The sequence below is a fragment of the Patiria miniata genome, unplaced genomic scaffold, assembly GCF_015706575.1.
Source record: "Patiria miniata isolate m_02_andy unplaced genomic scaffold, ASM1570657v1 HiC_scaffold_14, whole genome shotgun sequence".
NCBI lineage: Eukaryota > Metazoa > Echinodermata > Asteroidea > Valvatida > Asterinidae > Patiria > Patiria miniata.
The window spans coordinates 10013856-10036277 of record NW_024037052.1 but is presented as its reverse complement, the minus strand read 5'-3'; the positions used below and the strand labels follow the sequence as shown (position 1 = coordinate 10036277).

At 37.6% G+C, this 22422-nt stretch overlaps 1 protein-coding gene across 2 annotated transcripts in view; it reads right to left on the bottom strand.

Moving 5' to 3' along the window:
- Positions 1-22422, bottom strand: part of LOC119722032 (roundabout homolog 1-like) — a 55792-nt gene that overhangs the window by 28245 nt on the left and 5125 nt on the right. For both annotated transcript variants that reach the window (XM_038192014.1, XM_038192015.1), the window contains exons 2-5: positions 14407-14546; positions 4949-5141; positions 3222-3412; positions 2454-2544 (exon numbers count right to left, since the gene is read on the bottom strand). In XM_038192014.1, coding sequence (XP_038047942.1) covers positions 2454-2544; positions 3222-3412; positions 4949-5141; positions 14407-14546 — 615 coding nt within the window. The remainder of the gene's footprint in view (positions 1-2453; positions 2545-3221; positions 3413-4948; positions 5142-14406; positions 14547-22422) is intronic.

Genomic DNA, 22422 nt, shown 5'->3' with positions numbered 1-22422 from the left:
TACATCAAATACATTTTAACGTGAATTTAGTAGTTGTTTAGTTCAAAATCAGTTGTCAAAGTTATCTGTAGATTTCATTATCAGGTTTGCCATTTTGGCCTGGTCAAGCCCCTGCCCCCCCCCCCCCCCCCCACATAAGTTTTGATTTTTTGGGGGCACCCCTTTAGAGACCCATTGTCCGCATTGAATGGTAATTTTATAGTCCTCTTGCAACGTTAAAAAACCCCAAGCGTTTTGTATGTTCCAAGACAAAGCATTCACACTCTTTCCTCATTCAGGACAGATTTGAATTCAGTCAGACAATTTGTATGGTGTGTATTGCTGAATGTGATTATGATGACTATTCACTCCAGAATAGCTTGGGGCATACATGGTCTAGTTAGTATACAGGCAGGTGTATTGCCTTGCTGCATGCCTCCCATCTCATCCATCTACACACCATCACAAACTACTACACACCTGCTGATATAGCCAATAGGTTTCCACACAGAAAAGGACATAACGCAAGACAATTTATTTCCATTAGAAAAATATTGTGCGGATTCAACCAGATTTGATTACAATTTCTTCCACGAACATTCAATATTTTCCACATTGAACGAGAATATTTTAAGAACTGACGAATACAGTATTTAAATCAGGTTTATTGTGGATATTTGAACGAACTTTTCATGACTTGAAAGATATAACATGTAGTATTTTTATTTACTTGTGTACATATTTATATATGTATTTGATTGTTCACGCATTTCCAAAGTATAACATACATGTACATAAATATTGAGCACAAAAACCAAATGGCTTACAAGATTGAATATTGAAATTAACAGTGAAAATTTATGATAGCCTGGACAGTGTAGCACAATAAGAAGAAGGAGATTTTTTTTTTCATTTTTAGGTGTCAAAGCTGTCATTTAAAAACATTATAGAATTTTGCATTAGGGAGATGTTACATGTAGATGTACATGTACATGTATAAATACTCAACCCAAGCAAGCTGGTAAGCTTTTCTTGCAAGCTCTTACACAGTATGCAGTGCTAAAAAAGGCTTGTAAAGGGCAAAACAAAATATATATATTTAGAATATTAATTGAGTTGGATGTGTGCTGGTATTCAGAATAAGTCATTCATGGTATGGTGCACATGTACAGGTGCGGTAGCAATTGACATGTAGATAGAGTCTACAGTATATCACACTGTAGGTGAAGACAAAGACAAACTGATCAACATACTCATCCTCATATTACATCATAAAACATTCATTTACAGCACTACTCGTTCCCTGTCTTATTGTGAGATGAAGCTTTGAAGCATTCTCCTCAAGACAGAGGACAGAACAAATGTCAAGAACAATTCTCATCTCCACTTCTTCTTGATCAAGAGTGATCAACTCCATGGTGTAACCTACATGTATTACTTATTGTTCCTTTGATTTTATTTCTGCATAGGCTAGACATTGCATGTATACATTTTTTGTGTATGAATTATGTCAACAGGAAACAACCTGCCCTACATCACACCAAACAAATTTGTCTTGTGATCAATTACCTACATAGATGCAGGGAATCAAGTTGATGCACAATGAGGGCACACTCACATACGGTATGGGTAAATGATGACAAGACTGCAATCAAGCGTAACTTGAAAGCTTGTGTGCAAGTAACTGCACAAGTCTGTCCAGCACTAATACGATATATCAGGCCTGCATTTATCTCAGGTTTCCTTTGGCATGAAATGATTGAGAATATTCCTATTCCCCATGTGCTGCCAGTCCATCACAGGTTACTCCCTGGCTAATGAGAGAGGCAAGGGGGAGGGTGAAGTGGCTTGCCCAAGGACACAGCATATGGCCAGCTATTCCAAACCCTGCCCTCTGATGATGAGTCATTCACCACTGAGGCCTCACTCCTGCACACTGGTCATGAACATACAGTTTGCCAAATGACCAGCAGGTCAATAAACAGATCTGACATAGCCTGGACATTGCATTGTCATACCAATGAAAAGTTGAGTGGTTGCTAACAATGCAATGAAAAATACATCACAAAAGGTTGATGGGCTTGATTAAAAATCAGAAATTATTGAACTAGATTAGAAAACTACACTGTTTGGTAGTTTGTAGTAAAAACACTGTGTCTGTGAAAACAATGTTATTCCTAACGATAAAGAAAGGATATACATGTAAATGCAGTATGTAGAACTCCTTACAATCTGAATAAAAGGATGAAATAAACCCAGACATTTACCCTTGGAAATGTCCGATGTCTGACTGTACTTTTACACTCTGAAACGACTCCTCAAAAACCTACATGATTATTGCATTGCTGACTAGGAATGACATAAACGTACCAGTGCAGTGATGTGGTAATTTGCAGTTGAAATTGGCAAATGAGATGTGACAAAGAAAGCTACAGTCTGCCTTGTAGGACTTCCTTAGTGACGGAAGCAATTACCTTTGACTGTGAGATGTGCAGGCTCAGTGCTTCTGGATCCCATCTGGTTGCTAGCTGTACACACGTAACTGCCTGCATCACTCGCACGAGACTAATCCAAATAAAGCAAAGCAATTAACAGTCATTTATCTAATGGCCAACTCAATGTCAAGACTATTGTCATGTTTACCAATCAATATATCATTCTCTGCCCCATTATACGGAGACACCTGCTACACATTACAAGGCGTACTGGATAAACAGCACTCCACTTAGTTCAAAAACATCATTTATCTCATCATGAATTCATGCATGCATACATGTAAGTACATGTAGTTTTCTAAACTGGGTTAAAATTTATATTATATATTAAATGTTTTACCTTGGAAATATTATTCAAATTTGAACAATTGGGTTCATATTTCCGAACACACATAGAAAATATTCATTTAATATTCATGTCTAAAACAATACCTTGAAGATTGAATTGCTTATGTCTTAGACCCGTGAAAACATATAATTGACATTTTGCTGATAAGTCTGAACAAGTTCAAGAGACACCACTAGGATTGCATCTTGCATAGATGTACATGTACATGTAGAACACTGTCCAATGAATGCGCATTTTGAATACTGAAATAATGATCAAACACTATGTCAGAGATCATACATGTACATGTAAGGACAAGGATGCTCTGTCATTGCCTGACTCTGTAAGAAAGATTGAGGACGTATTAAACTAGAAAGTCCCCCACCTCTGCCCCTGCAGGATCCAGACTGCTTTCCTACCTGTGATATCATAAGGTTTCCATCTTGTAGAACCTTGACTCTGTCTCCATCTACAATCACATCTTCTCCATCTTTGCTCCAGGTGACAGTGGGTTCTGGGTAGCCTCTTGGAGGTTGACATTCTAACACCACAGGTTCACCAGCTTCTGCCTCAGTTGATACTGGTTCCCGCCGAAAATCGTCTTTGATATCTGCACAAATGCATCATAACAAGTACATGTACATGATACATCAAGGAACTATGTCAGCATGTAAATGTTATTTCAGTCTATCAACAGGCAAATTACGGCATGTGAGAAACGGATTGACACAATATAAACCATTCCCTCATCAGTGCAATGTGCAAACTACATGCATGAACATGTAGGTTCAGAATGAAGATGCTAAGGAAGACTTCAGTGCCTAATTGAAAACAAAGTAAAGGATTTATGTAATTGTTGATTTTTAATGGATGCTAACTTAAACTCTCAACAACTAATGCACATTAAATACTGCACATGATACGAAACCAAACCCAACCTCAATCACATCATTCTGATACTTGTTACATTTCTACAGAGCCAACTTGTGATGGTATGTGCCTTGCAACAACATTCAAAAGAAAATTGCACAGCTGTCATAATAAGAACAAGCCAATCCATCACAATGACAAGCCAACCAGATCACAGATAGCTTAAGACTTATAGACCCGTCTTATTTCCAGTAGACTGACAAATGAAATTTGCTGCGCTGAAACTGCTTCAATCAACATTAAACGTCTGCACCAGGCCAACCACTAGTAGCTACATGCATGTACATGTAGGTGTAGAATCAATACACAACCAATATTCATCTTATATTCTTGGTCAATGGACAAGCTACATTCACATGTATAGTCGGTATATTCATGCAGCTGTAATCATGGACATTAATCACATAGATCTATCCATTACGGTTACTTTGTTTCTTTTCTTTTTTTCCCTTTTTATAATCAAGTAGCTACATATTTGTAGTTCCATCTTATGCCACATATATTCTCTTGTATTGATTCCTTTCACGCTTATGTCCTGAGCTTATTATAGACAGAAGATGTATGACCTGTGAGGATAATCTTGTATGGCATATGTGTCTTGAACTTTTCTCCCTCTAATTGAGTGAATCAGGCTTGACAAATGGTCTTCTTCTGTTCCTGAGGTGGATATGTGTGAATTCCCAAGACGGATTAATTTCTAATGCTCTTGATAAAGGCCTGGCATCCATTTGCACAGATTGTGATTAATTTGAGTTAGTGGCATGAAGGCAGGATGCTAGACACAGGGGACCATGGCTAAGTGTTGTCTCAAGGCAAAAGGCAAATTGATTTGCTGTGCTGCATGTACAGCTCCATAGGCAGCAAATAGTGATGAGGAATAAGGTGAAGCTATTACTACACAGCAGGAAGTCTATTGATTAGCTACTGAAGATAGACTGACCCAGTCTGAAGCATGAGAAATAAGACAGATTACTGCAAGCATGGCAGAGCTGCATGCAAACACTCTCCACATTCACAGCAGTCACAATTGTGTCAAGAGCGTGACTATGACAATTTCAAGAAAGCATGTTACAAACTGTTTTTCAAAATACATACATGTAGGTTTCTATGCAGCACAAAAATGTGTAATCACTTTCTCTTTTGTAATAAATGTATACATTTACACATAGGGACAGCGTTCCATGCATAATTCTAGCAAACTGGATGCTTTACTTACAAGTCACTTCCAATGTAGCATTATTGCTATAAGTATCTCCTAAGTAGTTGGAGGCCACGCATTGATAGGTTCCTACATCAGCATTGTTGCCTTTACTGTGAATAACACGTAGGAAGAAAAGTTCTCCTGGATTCAGCATAGAGCGATGTCCATCTCCTGACAATAGATCCAGTCTCTCACCATCCTTCAACCACTGTACAGACACAATCAAAACAAAACTCATTACAATGTATCTTGTATTATAGTTTGTTACGTTACATGGATGAAACAAAATGAACAACGTCTAATATCAACATGAACAATGAAAATTCTGGTTGATCTTTTGTTTAACATTTGTTGAATTAAGGACCTATCAAGGCAACTCAAAAGTAACTTGTATGACTTCTGTAAGTGTAAGCCCTGATGTTTTTTCTGTTAAATTAAACTTTTCAGTAGACTTGTATCCGTTGAATAGAATGAATAAACATGAGCCGGTGAACGCTTTGGTGTTTATGTAAATTATTTCTTTCTGTTAGGAGCCATGGTATGTGCACGTACAAAGAGTTAAATAGTTCTTATTGTGTGTATCTATGCGATGTGTGTAAACGAAGACAGAGATTGGTTGTTAGACGGATGGGTCGTGATTGCCGGGAAAATTCAAGAAAGACAGAACGCTCAGAGCTGATAGCGATCGCACTGCGAAGTCGCCAAAATTGCGATTCATTTATTCAGTGATCTTTAGTACAATTGATTTTTGAGTTTTATGGTTCGTTTTATGACGTTTTCGTTAACATATGCATTTGTATTGCACGTGAGAGACGTGTTTCTAAGATCAGATTTTGATGGCGTCATTAATTAATACATTAGTGCATTCGATTTCAACATATTGGAATTTTTATTTAAAGATTACGGAAGAACGTTCAGAGTTCTGGTTTTCTTTTTAAAAATTGATAAATCACAATATTTTTTTCTTGAATAAGATAGTCGTATTCTGAGACTAAACAGGGGTACATTTTGAAGGCTTGTATGAGATTTATTTTGAAAGGAAATGTAAAGCTTGATTTAAAGGGAAGATGCAACATTTGCAAACATCACAAAACGAAATGATCAAAGTATCACAAAATACCTTACTGGATTGTTCTGAAATGACAGTCTAAAGCATCCTGTAAAATCGTGGCTCCTGGTGTCCTGACATTTTCAAGAAAAATTGTATTTTTCCAACGCTGGTCGGCCGACCAGCGCTGGAGAAAACTGTTTTTTTTTTCAAACACTGCTTCTATTTTTCATAAGAAGTTATTCTGCGTTTTCTTTGCAATTGATTACAAAACTGTGAAGGGGTACAGCCTGCTAGACTGATTCTCTGACCTTACAATTCCCTAAAGACTATAAAATCCTCCGTTTCATCTTGAGTGGGGTCAGGGAACCAGACTACAAGAACATGAATGGTTTTCTTTTTCGAGCATCTACAAGCCCAAAACGTGAAACAAGTTATTTTAATAATATCTGCTATAACATACTAATCCTCCAAATCCATTTATTTCTGAAAATTGCAGCAAAAGCGAATGTTGTACATTCCCTTTAAAGGACACAAGTTTTGTTGTAAAACCCCGTAGAAAGTTTTGGACCTTTTATTAATATTACAGATGGCTCATTTGTGAGGACTTATTGATCCAGCTGACAGGCTTGTCCGGGAAGGACATGGATCCTTACTAGTATAGAAGGACATGATGGTTGTCCCCCCCACACACACCGCACCCAAGGCGTTGTGACCGGTCCATCCCCCCTCCCTACCACCCGTCGATCACAGACGACGGAGAAACTAGTGGCACCTGCAACACGGCAGGCCAAGAAAATGCCCAAGATCTGGCCAAGACCAAGAACAAGACCTGGAGGACGAGAACACCGAGAGATTCTCGCCAAGACAAATAAGTCAAGTGTGGTGGGCCCATCACTTTGTTGTTAAATAATAAATTTGTTTGTTGAAAGGAATTTTGATTGGCGATTTTGAGTCAAGTCGAATTAGTACATGCATTGTGGTTGAATAATTGTTTCACCAAAAGTTGAGAGAAAAGTGCTATTTTGATTGAAATTGTTGAATTGTTGAATTTTGTAGAAAGAAAGAAAGAAAGAGGAAATTTCACTTGATTTTGGTTTGGATTCGAAAGATTTGGATTTGAAAGGAGATACATGTAGCTTGTGCACAAGAGGGTTATTGTTTTATTATTTGATTAAGGAATTCCTATAATTTTTGTTTTGGTTTTATATTTCTATTAATTATTGAGTAAATTTAATTTCACTATTTAGATTTTAATTGTTTGTTTATTTTGGTGTTTAAGTAATTAGTTTATTAAATTTCTTGATATTGATCAAACGTGTTAGTTTTGTTTCCTTTGTTTTTCAACCTTGTCTTTAGAGAGAGTGTTGACAAACAGCCCGAAATTTGCAGCCGCGCGTTACAACTTCTACATATCTTCCTCATTTCCATAGGGTCAAAACAGGTTGCAAAAAAATATAATTGTTGAAAAAATAAGTGATCAAAACAAATCAAGAAACTGACCATTACACATGTAACTGCATGTACCCATATACAAGTCTCTGCAGGTGACCAACATTGATTATGTAGCCCTGTGTCTCCATGCATGTACCGGGTACCTTATACACGTAAGTGGTCTTCAGGATTTTTCATACCTACAAACTTCAAGCCAAGTAAAAGTAAAGTACATTTGTAAATGTTGTGATGTGGAGGACTGAACTTGTGACATTCACTATTTTATGTACATGTACCTCAACAAATTGGATTCCTCCTAACTTCACTTGAAGTACGTAAGCTGGTTTAGCGTAATGGTGCGCCCAGTATTCAGACACAGTATTCGGACACGAAAGTGCTCAAACGAAATGTTGTCATTCAGTTTTTCTGCACGAAACTTAAACAAATTTGCCCGGGTAAAGTCTTCTAACTTTAAAAATTAGAAGTAACAATTATATTGAGCTGAGAAACAGAGGAATCAGCCTAGCACAGCATGCACAGCATGAAATGCCATATTGACAGGCATGACTTGCATCATGGAGAGTTATAAAAAGGAACTTGATAAACATTAAAACCTAGGAAATCACATACAAATCAAGTAGAACCATAATTTGTTGTTGTTCCAATCGATGTTTGCTTCATATTGTTACTCGTTGCTTAATATGGAAAAGCACATGTGCATTGATCAGTCGATGTATGGTCGATGCATATGACATAATTGGCATCGCATAGCCCGGCCTCCATGCATGCTAGTGCAGCTACCGGTAGTTTCCAAAGCAGACATTTTCCTGATTATTTCATCCACAACCTCCTTGTACATACATCCCTTGGCAGGAAGTAATGCCTATTGACTCTACAGTTTGGATGTCTCCACTACCAGTTCCTGTTTGAGCAGTTCAAGTTGCTGTGTACACACACACAAGTCCCTAGCACTGTCTAGTCTTCAGCAGACAGCAACTCTTTAATCTTACCTAGTAATCCTGAGCAAACACATCAACAAGATACAGTCAGCTTCCCAGCCTACCTCACAATCAATCACTCTTTGGCCTCAATTATCATCCTTTTTCATCCGATCGTGATGGTAGATTACTTTCTTAAAATATCTTCATTGGGCCATATAGCAAGTTTCTTGCTCTATGAACGGACATGTACATGCATACATTGTATACCAATACATACATGTTTATAGAGGAGTTCCTTAAATAAGGGAAATAATTTATAGGAAAATAGCAACAATGAACTGAGCAGAGAGCTCCCTTGGAAAACAGCCTGAAGAAAAAACAACAACACACAATTATGAAAACCATTTATTAGACCAAGATAACAAGGCACCCTTGATTTGCCTCAGGAATCCTTCACCAACCTATTTAACACCATGAACATCACAGCAGACAACTATTGCATGGACATGTACATGTATGTATGTAATGACACGGACATGGACATGTAATGACATAGACATGTAATGACATAGACATGTGCAACATTGTATGATGTCTTTGATCATGTTTCCAATCAAAATGTCACATTCTACATATTTCTTAAAACAAAAGTAATGATGTTGCGTGTGACAAGATCACTTTCAAATTAAAACCCCCTCATTGAAAATCCACATCTGCTTTGTTATAAATGCTAACTGCAACTACGTATGTAGTCAGAAATGAAAGAGTACTCATGATAAGATGTGATATCCTTGCTGGCTTTTCACATCTCACTACTCTATAGCAATGTCCCAAATTACCATACATGCTAGCAAGCAAAGCATCTTGCTGGACAATAAAGACCAGCCAAAATGCCTGTTACCTATGGCAACCAGGTTGTATAGTCTATTGCTAAATACACATCCAAGGTCACAATATACACAATATGCCATCATGTCAAAACCTCTATTCCGTTTATGCATTCTGTCTGTCATCAGTACACTACATATCACATGTGTATTGTCATGTACAGGCACACTGTCTATACCTGTACATGTACATGTTGCTACATGTAAGTATCTGTTTTGACTCTACATTAAATATTTAGAAACATGCTAGATGTTCGGAAAGATTGAGATAAAAATGTATTATTTCTTCATGATATTGCATGCATCTTCAATAAATTAAACCGCAGTCATCAGTATTTTGCAGTGACTCAGCCAATGACCCAATTTTTATATTCCTGCCTGACCACCCCACAGCCATCAGGGAGCCTTTCTAAGCATAAATTTTAATAGAAATGCCCAGCTTTTGGATGAATATTGTGGTCAGTTTCAACTGCAATGTGAATAATGTAAATGATCATAATCAATGCATGCTCCATTTGGAATGATCCATAGACGTACCATACATTCTTGGAATGTTTCTTTGTCTCATATAAAAATTAATGTTCCCAGGGCCCCGTGACAAACATGAAGGTCACATGATGGTGCACAAATGGACTTATATCCCAGATGAACCAAGTGCAACAACAGAGGAAACCTACCATTTCTAGGGGATACAATCATGCATGAATTCCACACATTTCTGAGAAACAAAACATTGTCCTAATTTGTTGTGTGCTTCCCAGCAGCAGAAATAAGTGTATGAATCCAGTTGACTGCAAGGCTTTGTCAGTTTGAGTCTATCATGGGTTGAGTCACCATCTCTTCACCACTTTCAAATGGAACAACGACTCTTATACAAAGATATGCCCGTTTCTACTCAATTTATCTCTGGTCCTACAAATTCACAAAGTCAGAAAGTAGACATGAATGAAGTTTGGAAAATTGGATTATTTCAATTTTCCAAATGGAAGTTTGTTTTACCACTTATAATTCCTGTTCTCAAAGAAAAGCTTAAAAGTTGGGGGAAAATGAAAGGGCTTATTCGGGCTACAGAAACATGATTTCATGGAGAAAAATACCATTCTTAACTTGATATTTTTATCATTATTATTTATTTCTAATAATGAAACCAAGAATCCCAAAGTAGCTTGCAAGCCAGAAGAAACCTGAAGACAGAAGACAATGAAGAGATCTTAAGTTAATAGGTGGGAGGAGTAAATGCTTTCTGGAATTCCTTTCAATTGCAGCACCTTCATTATTTCAGCGACATAAATCTTATGCATTGGAATTTCTGAAGCCACATGTCTGTTGTTAGCTGCAAAGTCTGGATTTGAAGTCACAGTGCAAGCACAGTGGAAGTAACACACATGATCAGAAGCAATTTCCAGAGAGATTATATGGGAACTGTGAAATCAGTAGTAGATGACAGATAGCATAGGGATTCTGCAAGCTGGCGACACACAGGGACTACTCTCAGGTCAGCTCTGCCTGTCGTCAGTTCAGGGGCTCACAAAAGCCAGGTTGTAATTATCATCCAGCGCAGAAACTGGCTGGTAAATAGGAATAACACACAGGAATAGTCACCGTACATGTACCTTTACATGGCCAAATTTGCCAGGCAACTCCATATAAATGGGCAACAGAATTTTTACAGAAATGTAAGTCTGTCCATGGAAAGACAATAGCAGGAATGCAGGAAGAAAACTATTTGAAATGAGTGCGGGTGAATAAAAAAGAAAACGCAATTCATAGACCAAACATAGAACATTGTATCAAGTGGCTAATATGCCAGCAACATAAAACCCCACACACACCTTCACAAGCATCAACAATACATGTACATGTAATCAAGATGTACATGTATGTACAAATGTATGTCAGATATTAGTCTAAACTTTATTCCCAAATGTATGTAACTTTACATGTACATTTGTGCAATGTATGTTTGTTCAATATCACACTGCAGGCTGATGAAATATCACAAAAAATATATGTAAACATGTATAAAGCATACAAAAGAACTTCTGTACGTAAGTACCGGTACTTGAAGTTCTGCAAGTCTGAAAGAGAAAATCCAACCATATCTAGGCGTCAAAGGTCAGCGACTGTCCTCTGTACATTGTAGCTGTTTAGTTAATCATCAGCAGGCTACAAATATAAATGTTATGCCCCAAGAATGTAGCATGGGGTCACCAGAAGTCCCCCTGGTATGAGAGGAGCACTGAACCTGTTGACTTGAGTGGGATATGGAAGAAGCACAAGTCAACTGTTGATTGAAATTGCTTATGGTGTGCAACAATTAACAAGCACAGCATGGTCTCAAGAAAACAGAGTATCCATGCACTGTTTGCATTACAATCAATGGTAGAGCACGCTGACTTCCATCCAGGCTTTTTGACCTTTCCATAAATTCATCAAAAAATAGGTTTTACCTGGAATGCAAAACTCTCTCTGTTTTTCAACTGAAGTGTTAGGCAAGAGACTTTGGGTAGCGTAATCAAAAATGCATCTCGTTGTCCATTAAAATCTTTACTTCTTGTCTTGCTATAAATGTATGCCAAATGAGCGAGACAGTGATATCATCTTAACCAGTTTGCATCTGAGGACGTGATTACATGCACTGGCTGTTTTTATACCCAGGCACGGCTGACGGGTTAAGACGTCAAGATTGCCTTGACTCACCTCCGGTTGACGTCTAAACACGCTAATCTCTCGTGCCTTTTGTGCACACACACAAAGTCTGTGAAGCCTGTGGAGGCAGACCGTGCGCTGATCTTCAATTGACTGCTGTGCATGGCCTATTGTTGTACATATTATAGTATTGAAACATGTATGATGTTTTGGCAAAAAATGTGGTACAAATACTGTTGAAATGACTCTTCCGAATCAGTAATTTGTGGCATTTGGCTGTACATCAGAAGTTGGCTGGAAATTTTGCCTTTTGCAAAAATTGAAATTTGATTTTTGGCAAAAATAATCCCGGCACTAAGAGGTTCAGCAGAAATTGAGCTGCTTGACTGGGCAATGTGTGTTTATATGTGTATCTGAATTTTGCATGCCAAGACAGAAAGGATGCAGGAAGATTGAAAATAAGTACAGATATTTAGACAGCAATTAACAAGTTCATGTCGGATGACATGTACGCAAAGGTTTTGTGGTATTCGGAACGGATGACAGATAAACACAGTAACCAGTGAGGCCAGAAATATCCGTCAGCGACCTGCTTGCAGCCAGTGAGGCCGGAAAATATCAGGGTGTGCTACCCGCAGATGACGGCCTGAACCCGTCTGGCATCAAGGTTCGTAAAAAAAAAAAAAATCTTGGCTCTGGGTCCAGTCAATGTTAAAATTATCCCGGTGCGAACTAAGTGTGAATATCAGTTGTGTATGTTGACTTGACATCTCAGCATGACAAGTCCATAAGGCACGGTCTGATCAAACTACTAAACCTGTAATGAATCAAAAGAGGGGGGGGGGGGGAGGTTGTGACAACGGTCCACCGGTGAGCTCTGAGATGGTTTGGAAAAAGGTCTGTTGTTACATCTCATCAAACAAAAGGTTTCAGTTACTTATTTCTTACCATTGGTGCACAAAATACATGTATACTAATTTTAAGGCAACATCCGGTTGCACAGACCAGCTGTACAGTGAGATAGCGGTATGTCTTCAGTTGTTCCATAGCTCCATGGTTGTACAATGTACGTGTGCGAATACAATTTGAACCTGAACAAAGTCCTCTTCAAACTGAAGTGTGCAGGAAGACACCCACAAAAGTATCTAGTTCACTCCTCTCATCTGTCAAGTGGCTGATTCATAGACTGGTTGAAGGCCTGACAGAAGACTAGGCTTTATAATTGAAGGCTTGTACATTAGGATGAATAGTCAGTATCACTTTCACACATAAGTTTACGTGTATACACATAGGAACACATTGCTAGATAGAGCAGTAAGGCCTTAACAATGATAGAATAAGAATAGACAGACCAAGTGTTCAGCATGTTACAGCAAGCGCTCTTGAAATGATCAGTCTATAATGTTAAGGGTTTACAGAACCGTACATCCTTATTAAGTTTAAAAAACAGACAGCTGATTTTGACTTTCTATACGTTTATGAAGAAAAATGTGTTCCTCTCTAGAAAACCTTGCGTTTTTGTTACATTGAAATGAGACATGTTGTTAATTGTTTCACAGTATAATTTGGCTTTAAAGTCCTATGATCTTTTAATCAAAATTGGCAAACTTAAATGTATTACACTATACATTCATCTTAGATGCCGTCGCCATAGCCATGCGCGTCGGCAAAATGAAATAGTTTTTTTTTTCTAGGTTTTTTTTCAATATAAAATGATGTCTCAAACCCGCCAAACTCACTGGTTTGACTGGAATCCTGGTGCTTCACAATTTTAACGTGTTTTTAGATGGGGGTACGATCGAGAAGAAGCTTTATGTGGCCTCTCTGGACTACCATAGATTTTGCAATAAATTTAGTCTTGCACCATTTGCAGTCATCAGCCGACATTTGAAAAAAAAAAAGTAAAAAAAACAGTTAATAAAAACGCGTTTTGGGGCAAGCTCCATACCAGAAATTGGAGACTTTTTGGGGGGCCTACATGTAATTGGGCTGCCACAGGCGGGCAAAATGAAAGCTATTTTTTCAGAGGGTTGCAGATGACCAAAATTAGAAGCAAAAAAAATAGGTTTTTTTCATAAAAACAAAAGTTAAAAATTGAAATTTCCCAAGGAAAAAAGTTCTTTTGGAAGAGCATGGGGCAGGCATCTTTAAGTGACCCACCAATTTCATCAACGTTTTGTAATGGAAAAAACATCTTAAGAGATTAATTAAAAACAGGATTGATTTAATGACTAAATTTAAACATCTGAAATTGGTATGTACAGTTTGTATCTTTACGTCTTCAAGATGAATTCTTGAATTAAAAAAACTGATTGTTTGCACCAAAGCAGCCCCTCGTACTTTTAAACAATACTAGAAGAAATGTGTGCAGTAAACTCTATTTGAATCAATTTAATTAAATAATAGAGCAAGAAGTACTTAACAAGCATTCTAGATGGATCAAGGCCACTGATTTCAAGACGGTATGTGTGTCTATAGATATCAAAAATGTAATGTATGTGCATGTGTACATACCGTTAATGTTGGGTCTGGTCGCCCATCTGCCCTGCATCGTAGTGTAGTAGGCTCACCCTTGGGGACTATCACACTCTGTGGATGCTCAGTTATGCGTGGAGCATAGTCTTCCCTTCTATTACCACCAGGTCCTCCAATCACTGACAATCAAATCACACAATATCATTATTGCATTATTAACCTCTGATGATTAACAGATGAACAGGTGATGTGACCAAAGAGAAATCCTGAGATGCACAAACTACATAGGGTACCAGTGCATTGTACACGTGCAGCGTCAAATGTGATGCAGCTGCTAAGCAGAATACTCCTCATGGAAGCCATTCGCTCAGCCAAAATCAGCTGAGAATGGCAGTCCAACCATGCACATGGCATGGACAGTTTAGCTGCTAACCTGTTTTGCCCAAGTAGATATTTTCTGCACTTAGTACGTTTCTGTGCTTAGCAATGCCATGAAATTGGTAATGGTCTACAAATGAAGACAACTTCATTATTACAGGTACATGTACAAGTACAATGTACATGTGCACATTCCTGTATAATAGACGTACGTGTACATGTATTCTTATTTATAGGATCAGGACAGCATATACATGTATCAGGGAAATATTGGGTGATTCAGTAGCAACTGCCAAGTTTTTTTTCAAATAACAAGTTCACATATGAAGCACATTTATCACATGTAATACTTCTACTCATCTTGGATACATTGTACAATATAACAAATTTGCCCATCAGAATATCAGTAGTGTCAACTAATGTATCCAAGTACAGCCATGTGGTTGCGAAGGGCGATTTCTAAAGGTTACATAACACTTTATTTTGAATGAGACTACATGCACACAGACATGTTCACACAGGTGGACAAAGTCTTTTAAAATTAATTGAAGCACATTTATTTCTCCCGTTTGCAAGACAGTATCTTCTTGCAACTTTCAGAGTTTATTTCCTTATTATGATCCAAGTGGCCAAAAATCGTTGTGATATGTTCATTACTTTTCGTTGAAATTGGAAAATAGGCCTGTCTATGTGCATTTTAAAAGTTGTAACACTGGTGTTTGCAATATCTGCCAATCTTTTCAAGCCTCACGAATATTAGTAAGGTTCCTATCTACTATGGTGTGCAGTAAAGAATTGCATAAAACACTCCTTATCACCCTAATATCACCCTTTTTGCCAGCTTCCATTGGTCGATACCGAGACCCACGCCAAGTCACGCCGAGTGACGCTAATGAATATGCTAATATGCAATTGTCCATTGTGTGGCCGGGCCGAAATCGGTCAACCATAGTGCCTACTGCGCTCAATGTCTTTGCTGAAAACCACGTGTTGTTTTGGTAGGCAAAAAATCCTTGTTGAAATTTTCCTTGGAGATAGTTCAAGGTGTAACACTAGCGTTTGTAACAACAGATTAAGCTGAAATTCGGAATATACTGAGATGATATTTGTTCAACTACTCGTGAAATAAAAACTTGAGTAGATTCCTAGAAATTGAGATAAATACATAGATTTAGGGAAGTTTTTGAACGATTTCTTCCAGTCTTGAAGGTCAGCTTTACCAGTAGCCAGTATTGACGTTTCGGCATCGATGACGGCGATTTTTTCACTGACATGAAGTTTAGAATTTCTTCTTCCGTTATATTTTAACATTTCAATCATACTGAGCATAATTTTCTGATAAACACAACGTTCAAAAGGCCATGTTTTTTGGGGTGCATAAATTTCACTGCTCTGTTATAGCTCTGTTATAGCGTCACATAAATTTCACTGCTCTGTTAAGTACGTAAGCGGATTAACTTTGCTTATCAATGGGCCACGCTTCGCCTTTGCAACCATATGGCTGAGTCAGCCACCAATGCAGTATGGAGTTGGGACACGTACCCCAAAATTTCTTACCAAAATACTGTAATTTCAAACCTGAGTGGCATTCACTATCCAAATGTTACGTAATTAATAGCGAGCAAGGTCACCGGACTTATCCTAGTGATGGATCAGGCCACACACTTGGCAACTGATCCAGCCATAGGTAATGCACATTGAAGCCAAGTAAAAATCGATTGGAAAATTGGTCAATAATGCTGCCTCACGATTAATCAACTGTTTCGTTGCGGATTGTAATAATACAAATAAAAGTCACACATAGATCATTATTAGATGTTTACCCAATTTCCTAACGAAACAAGACAAAAATGCTCAGGATGTTCACGAGTCCATAGTGAGTGGTGGCCATGTTTGCATCAGCGTGATCCTGTTGCTGTGCCAATGACTAGTTTTGGCAGATCTTACGTAATCACTTCGATAGTAAATTCTAAACTGCTGAGTTTTTTTTTCAAAGCTAAAGGAACAGCAGAGACTTAGATAAAGAGACTTAGAAAAGACTTACACAAACAGTGGGAAACACACACCAAACAGACAGATAACAGAATAACCATAGACAAGACACACATTCTGGTTGATGAAAGACAGCCAAAACTGTCAAGACAGACAATAAGAATGAGACAAACAGATGGACAGGCTAATGAACAGTCCTACAAACACATTAATGCAATACAGCATGACAGCACAAGGTTAAAAATTGATGCTCAAGGCGCTTTACATAAATACAGATATATACCAGTTAAAATTTTAAAATTTATCAATTGTTTACTAAAATTAACTTATATACCGGTATGTTCCAGGCAAAGTAGTTTTGTTTTGCTCAAGCTTAAGATGACATTATACCAGCACATGTGTCTTATTTCAGTGCCATTCAGTATGCAGTATTTTCATGAAGAGAGTCTGTTGCTAGACACTTTGATAAAACCATAAAACAGACTGGCAGAATGAGAGATCTTGGTACGATCACAACTCCCCTGATACTTGGACAAATAATGATTTGTGTAGGTGCAGGATGCAGCTAAGAAGATGTCTGGCATTCCCTGGCAGACTGTCAGGAGACTGCCAGGAGACAGGGTTTGTAATGGAGACCAGGAGATGGCTATGTCGGCTAATAAGACAACGCTATCACATTGGACAGGCTCACTAGTACCTCATCTCAAATACGACAGCCGTGTTTGTGGCATGACCAAGGATGTGTCATGATAAACTACCTGTATTAATAAAACATCTCCTCCAAGTTTGCCAAGAGTATTAAGTGGTTCAGTCAAGCACACTGTTGGACACGAACATGGTTTCTGTTTATCAATGATTTTTGTCTACTTGAAAATATGTATCTTGCATTTGAGTTTGTTATATACAGCACCGGTACCTTGATGTTATATTACTGTAATATTACCTATTGTTTTTATTCTTGAGTATGTTTTATTACATAAGATGATAAACATTGCTGGTAGTTTTGTCAAGATCACACAAACCATGGATTCTATAGGCCTACTCTTCGATACTGAAAACCAACAATATGAACAACCATCACTAACATTTGTAGGTACTCACCAAGTCTTTCAAATTAAGATGCATTAACCTTGATGAGTAAACCAATATTAGTTCTTGATATCTGTGATTCTAGCGGTTCAAATGTTTCAGAAGTCTTGAGAAGAACATGTCACATCACTGACGCCAAAGTGTGATACATGTACATGTAGATGCCATTTTCCACATGTATAAATTTACTGTAGACCTGTACATGAGTACCTACATTGTAGGTCAAGACTTCAACACTATCATGCATTCTATTGAAATTATACACTAGCATACATGTATATATTGTACGTGTCACACGTACATGTATGAAATGTAACATGCATATCTGAACATATTTATGTAGGTTAATCTTATGCACATGTATGACACCACCAGGGCATTTATGTACATGAATGTACCGGTATGTATCATGCTGGGTAGAATATTTCAACATACATAATTGTTTTCCTTAATATTACTGTTTAATCGATAGTTAACTTGACTCAAGTTAAAACCGACAAATGTACACATTGTAGCCCTGCCATACTTACAGTAGACTGATCTAAATACCATGATAAATTTGTGTATCGTACATTCAGTCTAACTGAATGCCAGAAACAGTACGAGCATGTAAATGCATGGCTTTGTCTTTAAAACATACGGTACAACTGTACACAAGGGCTCCAGCTCATGAAAAATTCAAAGGTTGAGAAATCAATGGACATCATTATACTAGCCTCCAATATGTTCAACAGTATACCTGTAGTGTCACGTAAACGTACCAGGGTATTAATCATGAGTAGGCCTAATGAGGGAAAAGGAGGCAAATCAGACAATGCTCTTAATCCCACATGACACTACCGGCACTTGACATGCAAGCTGACCACTGTCAAAATACAATTGTATCTTGCATACAGTCTCTAGAGGATCATGGATATAATAGCGCATTTGCTGACCATTTTCACTTGGATTGCAAGCGTAATACCAATGAGTTCACTCTTTGTGATTGACCCTCCTGCTGTCTGAACAGTCACAGACAGTCCAAAAATCAATCCTTTTTCCCTACCATGCCTTTTACACAGGCTAGTCACCAACAGTCAGATCATATTTCATATAGGCACTGCGACTAGTCAAATTCCATCAATAGACAATAGTAGGCAACTGGTAGGCACAGCTGGCTTATCAATCACCTATAGTCAAAGCATAGCCATATCAAGTTACATAAACAGCCACAGCCAGTCAATCCTTTTTTATGCAGGCAGGAGCGCTCAACTGTTAAAAATAGTCACTTGATTGATTTTGACTGCTTGGATGGCTTTGTTGAATTTGCCAGCTAAATGACTTTAGACACACAGAAGTGTTTATTACTAAGCTGTACCAGTCACTCATATACAAATTGTTAAAAAATAATCTGAAATACTTTCTCAATCCATGAACCTGTAGCATACGTAAGTACCGGTAATCAGAAAGTACAGCACTGCGTAACTGATCAGCATGCACATCTTTAACCATCTGGTACAGCTGACTTCAAGAGCACCGCCTCTATAGCGAATTCAGGATGTGAACATGCATTAGGTTGATGTGTTTATCCTACTCCAGTGTTATCAGTACTGACATAAACAATATTGAGTGCTTTTACTTGTGAGACCAATACAAATGTTTTTCCCATTCAATGGTCAGACTTCTTTCTAAGTTGTCCGAAACTGATCAGAATTTGCTTCAACATTCTCATCAATAGTATGTACACATCTTTGTCGTGCACACAGTATGTACCGTATGTGTAAATGCATTGTATACGGTGATTGTTCTTACTAACAGGGAAATGTTTGGACATTTTGGGATTTTTTTTTATATTAATCATAAAATTTCACTCTGTATCTGAATTTGTAAATTGTTAATGTTCATTGTGTTTCTTGGCTAATTTAAAACGTTTAACATTCAAATTCACCAATTCTTATATTCAAATTCGTCTAGCAATATAAATTTAGTACACTTCCAAAGTATAATTTTGTCTTTTTTCAGAAAATTTCAAATTTAGTTCAAGCAAATTCAAGCAAATTCATGAGCCCACGTTTTTGTCCCAGAGTATTCACTTTTGTCTCGTCTACGCCAAACCTTGTTATGCAGAAATCAAATTTCTCTAATGCCACACAATTTAATCATAATTTTATTCAATTTCATGATACTTCATTGTTAAATTACATTGTATTTAGTAGAAAGCATATAGGCCGCTAATAATAGGCCTAATTCTCCACTTCTTTTTTTCTTTCCTTGTTTCTGCGAAGAACGTTTGTTTCTTTTGATTTTTTCTTCTTAAAATATGTTAGACTCAATATTTTAGGCAAATTATAGAAGGGATTTAAGGGTTATCAAATCATGGATTGGCATTTTCCTCTTTCATTTTAACACCTATTCTTTTCGTTTGTTTATATAATTTATTTTGTTTTGTTGGTCATGGTAATCTTTACACTTTTGTTGGTAACTGTTCTTTGAGTTCAGTACTCCGATTAAAGGGAAGATACAACATTTGCAAACATCACAAAACGAAATGATCAAATAATCACAAAATACCTTACTGGATTGTTAGGGATGACAGTCTAAAGTATCCTGTAAAATCGTGGCTCCTGGTGTGCTGACATTTTCAAGAAAAATGGTATTTTTCCAACGCTGGTCGGCCGACCAGCGTTGGAAAAAAACTAGCTTTTTTCAAAAACTGCTCCTAGTTTTTCATAATTAGTTATTCTGCATTTTCTTTGCAATTGATTACACAACTGCGAAGGGGTACAAGCCTGTGCTAGACTGATTTTCTGACCTTACAATTCCCCAAAGTCTATAAATTGCTCCGTTTCATCTGGTGGGGTCAGGGAGCCAGACTACAAGAACACGAATGGTTTACTTGGTTTTTCCAGCATCTACAAGCCCAAAATGTGAAACAAGTCATTTTAACAATATTTGCTATAACGTACTGATCCTACAAATCCATTTATTTCTGAAAATTTCAGCAAAAGCAAGTGTTGTACATTCCCTTTAAATCCTAATGAGGGCATGTGCTCAAGGACAAATGGAAACTGCTCAAGAGCACACTTGACTACTCATGTAAGTTTTAAATTGGTTGATATTTATAAGACAATTTCGATCTCTCAATGCTGCCATTTGCCAACAGCCTAGACGAATTTGATGTGTAACATATTCTCGACCTGGTGTTTAATTAAAGAGGGTGACCAAATTTTGAAACTGAATGGTAAATGACTGAATTGGTTTAAGACAAAGTATGTAAAATTTTCTCAGATGAAATTGAATGTTAGAGTTGGTGAATTTGAATGTATAGCTGGCATACCGGTAGATGTATTACGTTCTTTAGTACATTTGGGCTTACATGTAGGTTTGGGACATACATGTAAAATGGACATGGCATTTTGAAACCAACCTTCTTTCTATACAGTTCTCCTGACTTAAGTTGAATAGATGAAATCCTTTAAACAGAAATTTGCAGAGTTGTTAAATACACATTGCACATAAAGCATCTAGGTTTTTCTTTTCATTTTTACAATACAAGTTAAGAATGGTCTATACTTATTTCTTCAAGATTACATTCCTGATGTACATGATGTATATCAGTATGCCATGAGGGCAGGGACCTTCATTTGAGTAGCAGGGTGCCTAGGCTATTTGGGATATGATGCAACTCAGCATGCTAGCAACCAGCAATGGTTGCAGCTGACAGGTTATCATTGACATCTGCCACATCAAAATAACACAGAAAATAGCTCAGCCAGGCAACTCACAGCAGAGGTCTACAGCCTGCCATGAACCATGCTGTGACTGGTGCTGGGCAAATAACTCTCCACCATAAATAATATCTGCCAGCATGGGCTGATATAGGGCACAGAACACACAAAAAGGATACCGGGGTAGTATTGACTCATGAGTCAATGGCATTCAAAAAGAAAACGGTGCCAAGCTTCCAGAATTTTTCTTTAATAGAAAAACTCCTCTTCATTAAACAAAGTATGCAAATTGTTTTTATTAATTATTAATAAATAATTAGTATCAGCTAATGACCAGCACTGAAAATGTGAATTCCCACATAACTACGAAATGGTTTTGATAATATATAGTCACACCACTCCCCATACACTTCCATAAATATACAGAAAAGGACCATTTTCATGCAGGAGCATAGGGAGTGAGTGTGCATCACCTATATTAACAGAAGGAAATATAAAATGTATGGTACAATGCCATTTGGTCATGCACTTGCAAATGCACAACACTGCCTGGCCTGCAAGAAACTGCTAGTCTAAACCTGTACCCTGGCCACACGCTAGATTAAACATCACTTAGCCATTAGACTTATTCACACAAAAGTGTTGACATTGTCCATCACTAAGTCAATCCTACTGTCTTGACACTGCACCATAGGCAAGTATGTGCACATAGCATGGGACTTAGCATCAGGCAATGACTGAACCAATCCTCAACCACACTCTCATTAGTTTAATTCCATTATCTATCAATTACTAGTCCTATAATAAGCTTGTTCAAGGAAACTCTATCAGTGCACACAAGGTTCCTGGAATGTAGAACAAAGACCATTCCATATACAGAATAATTCAT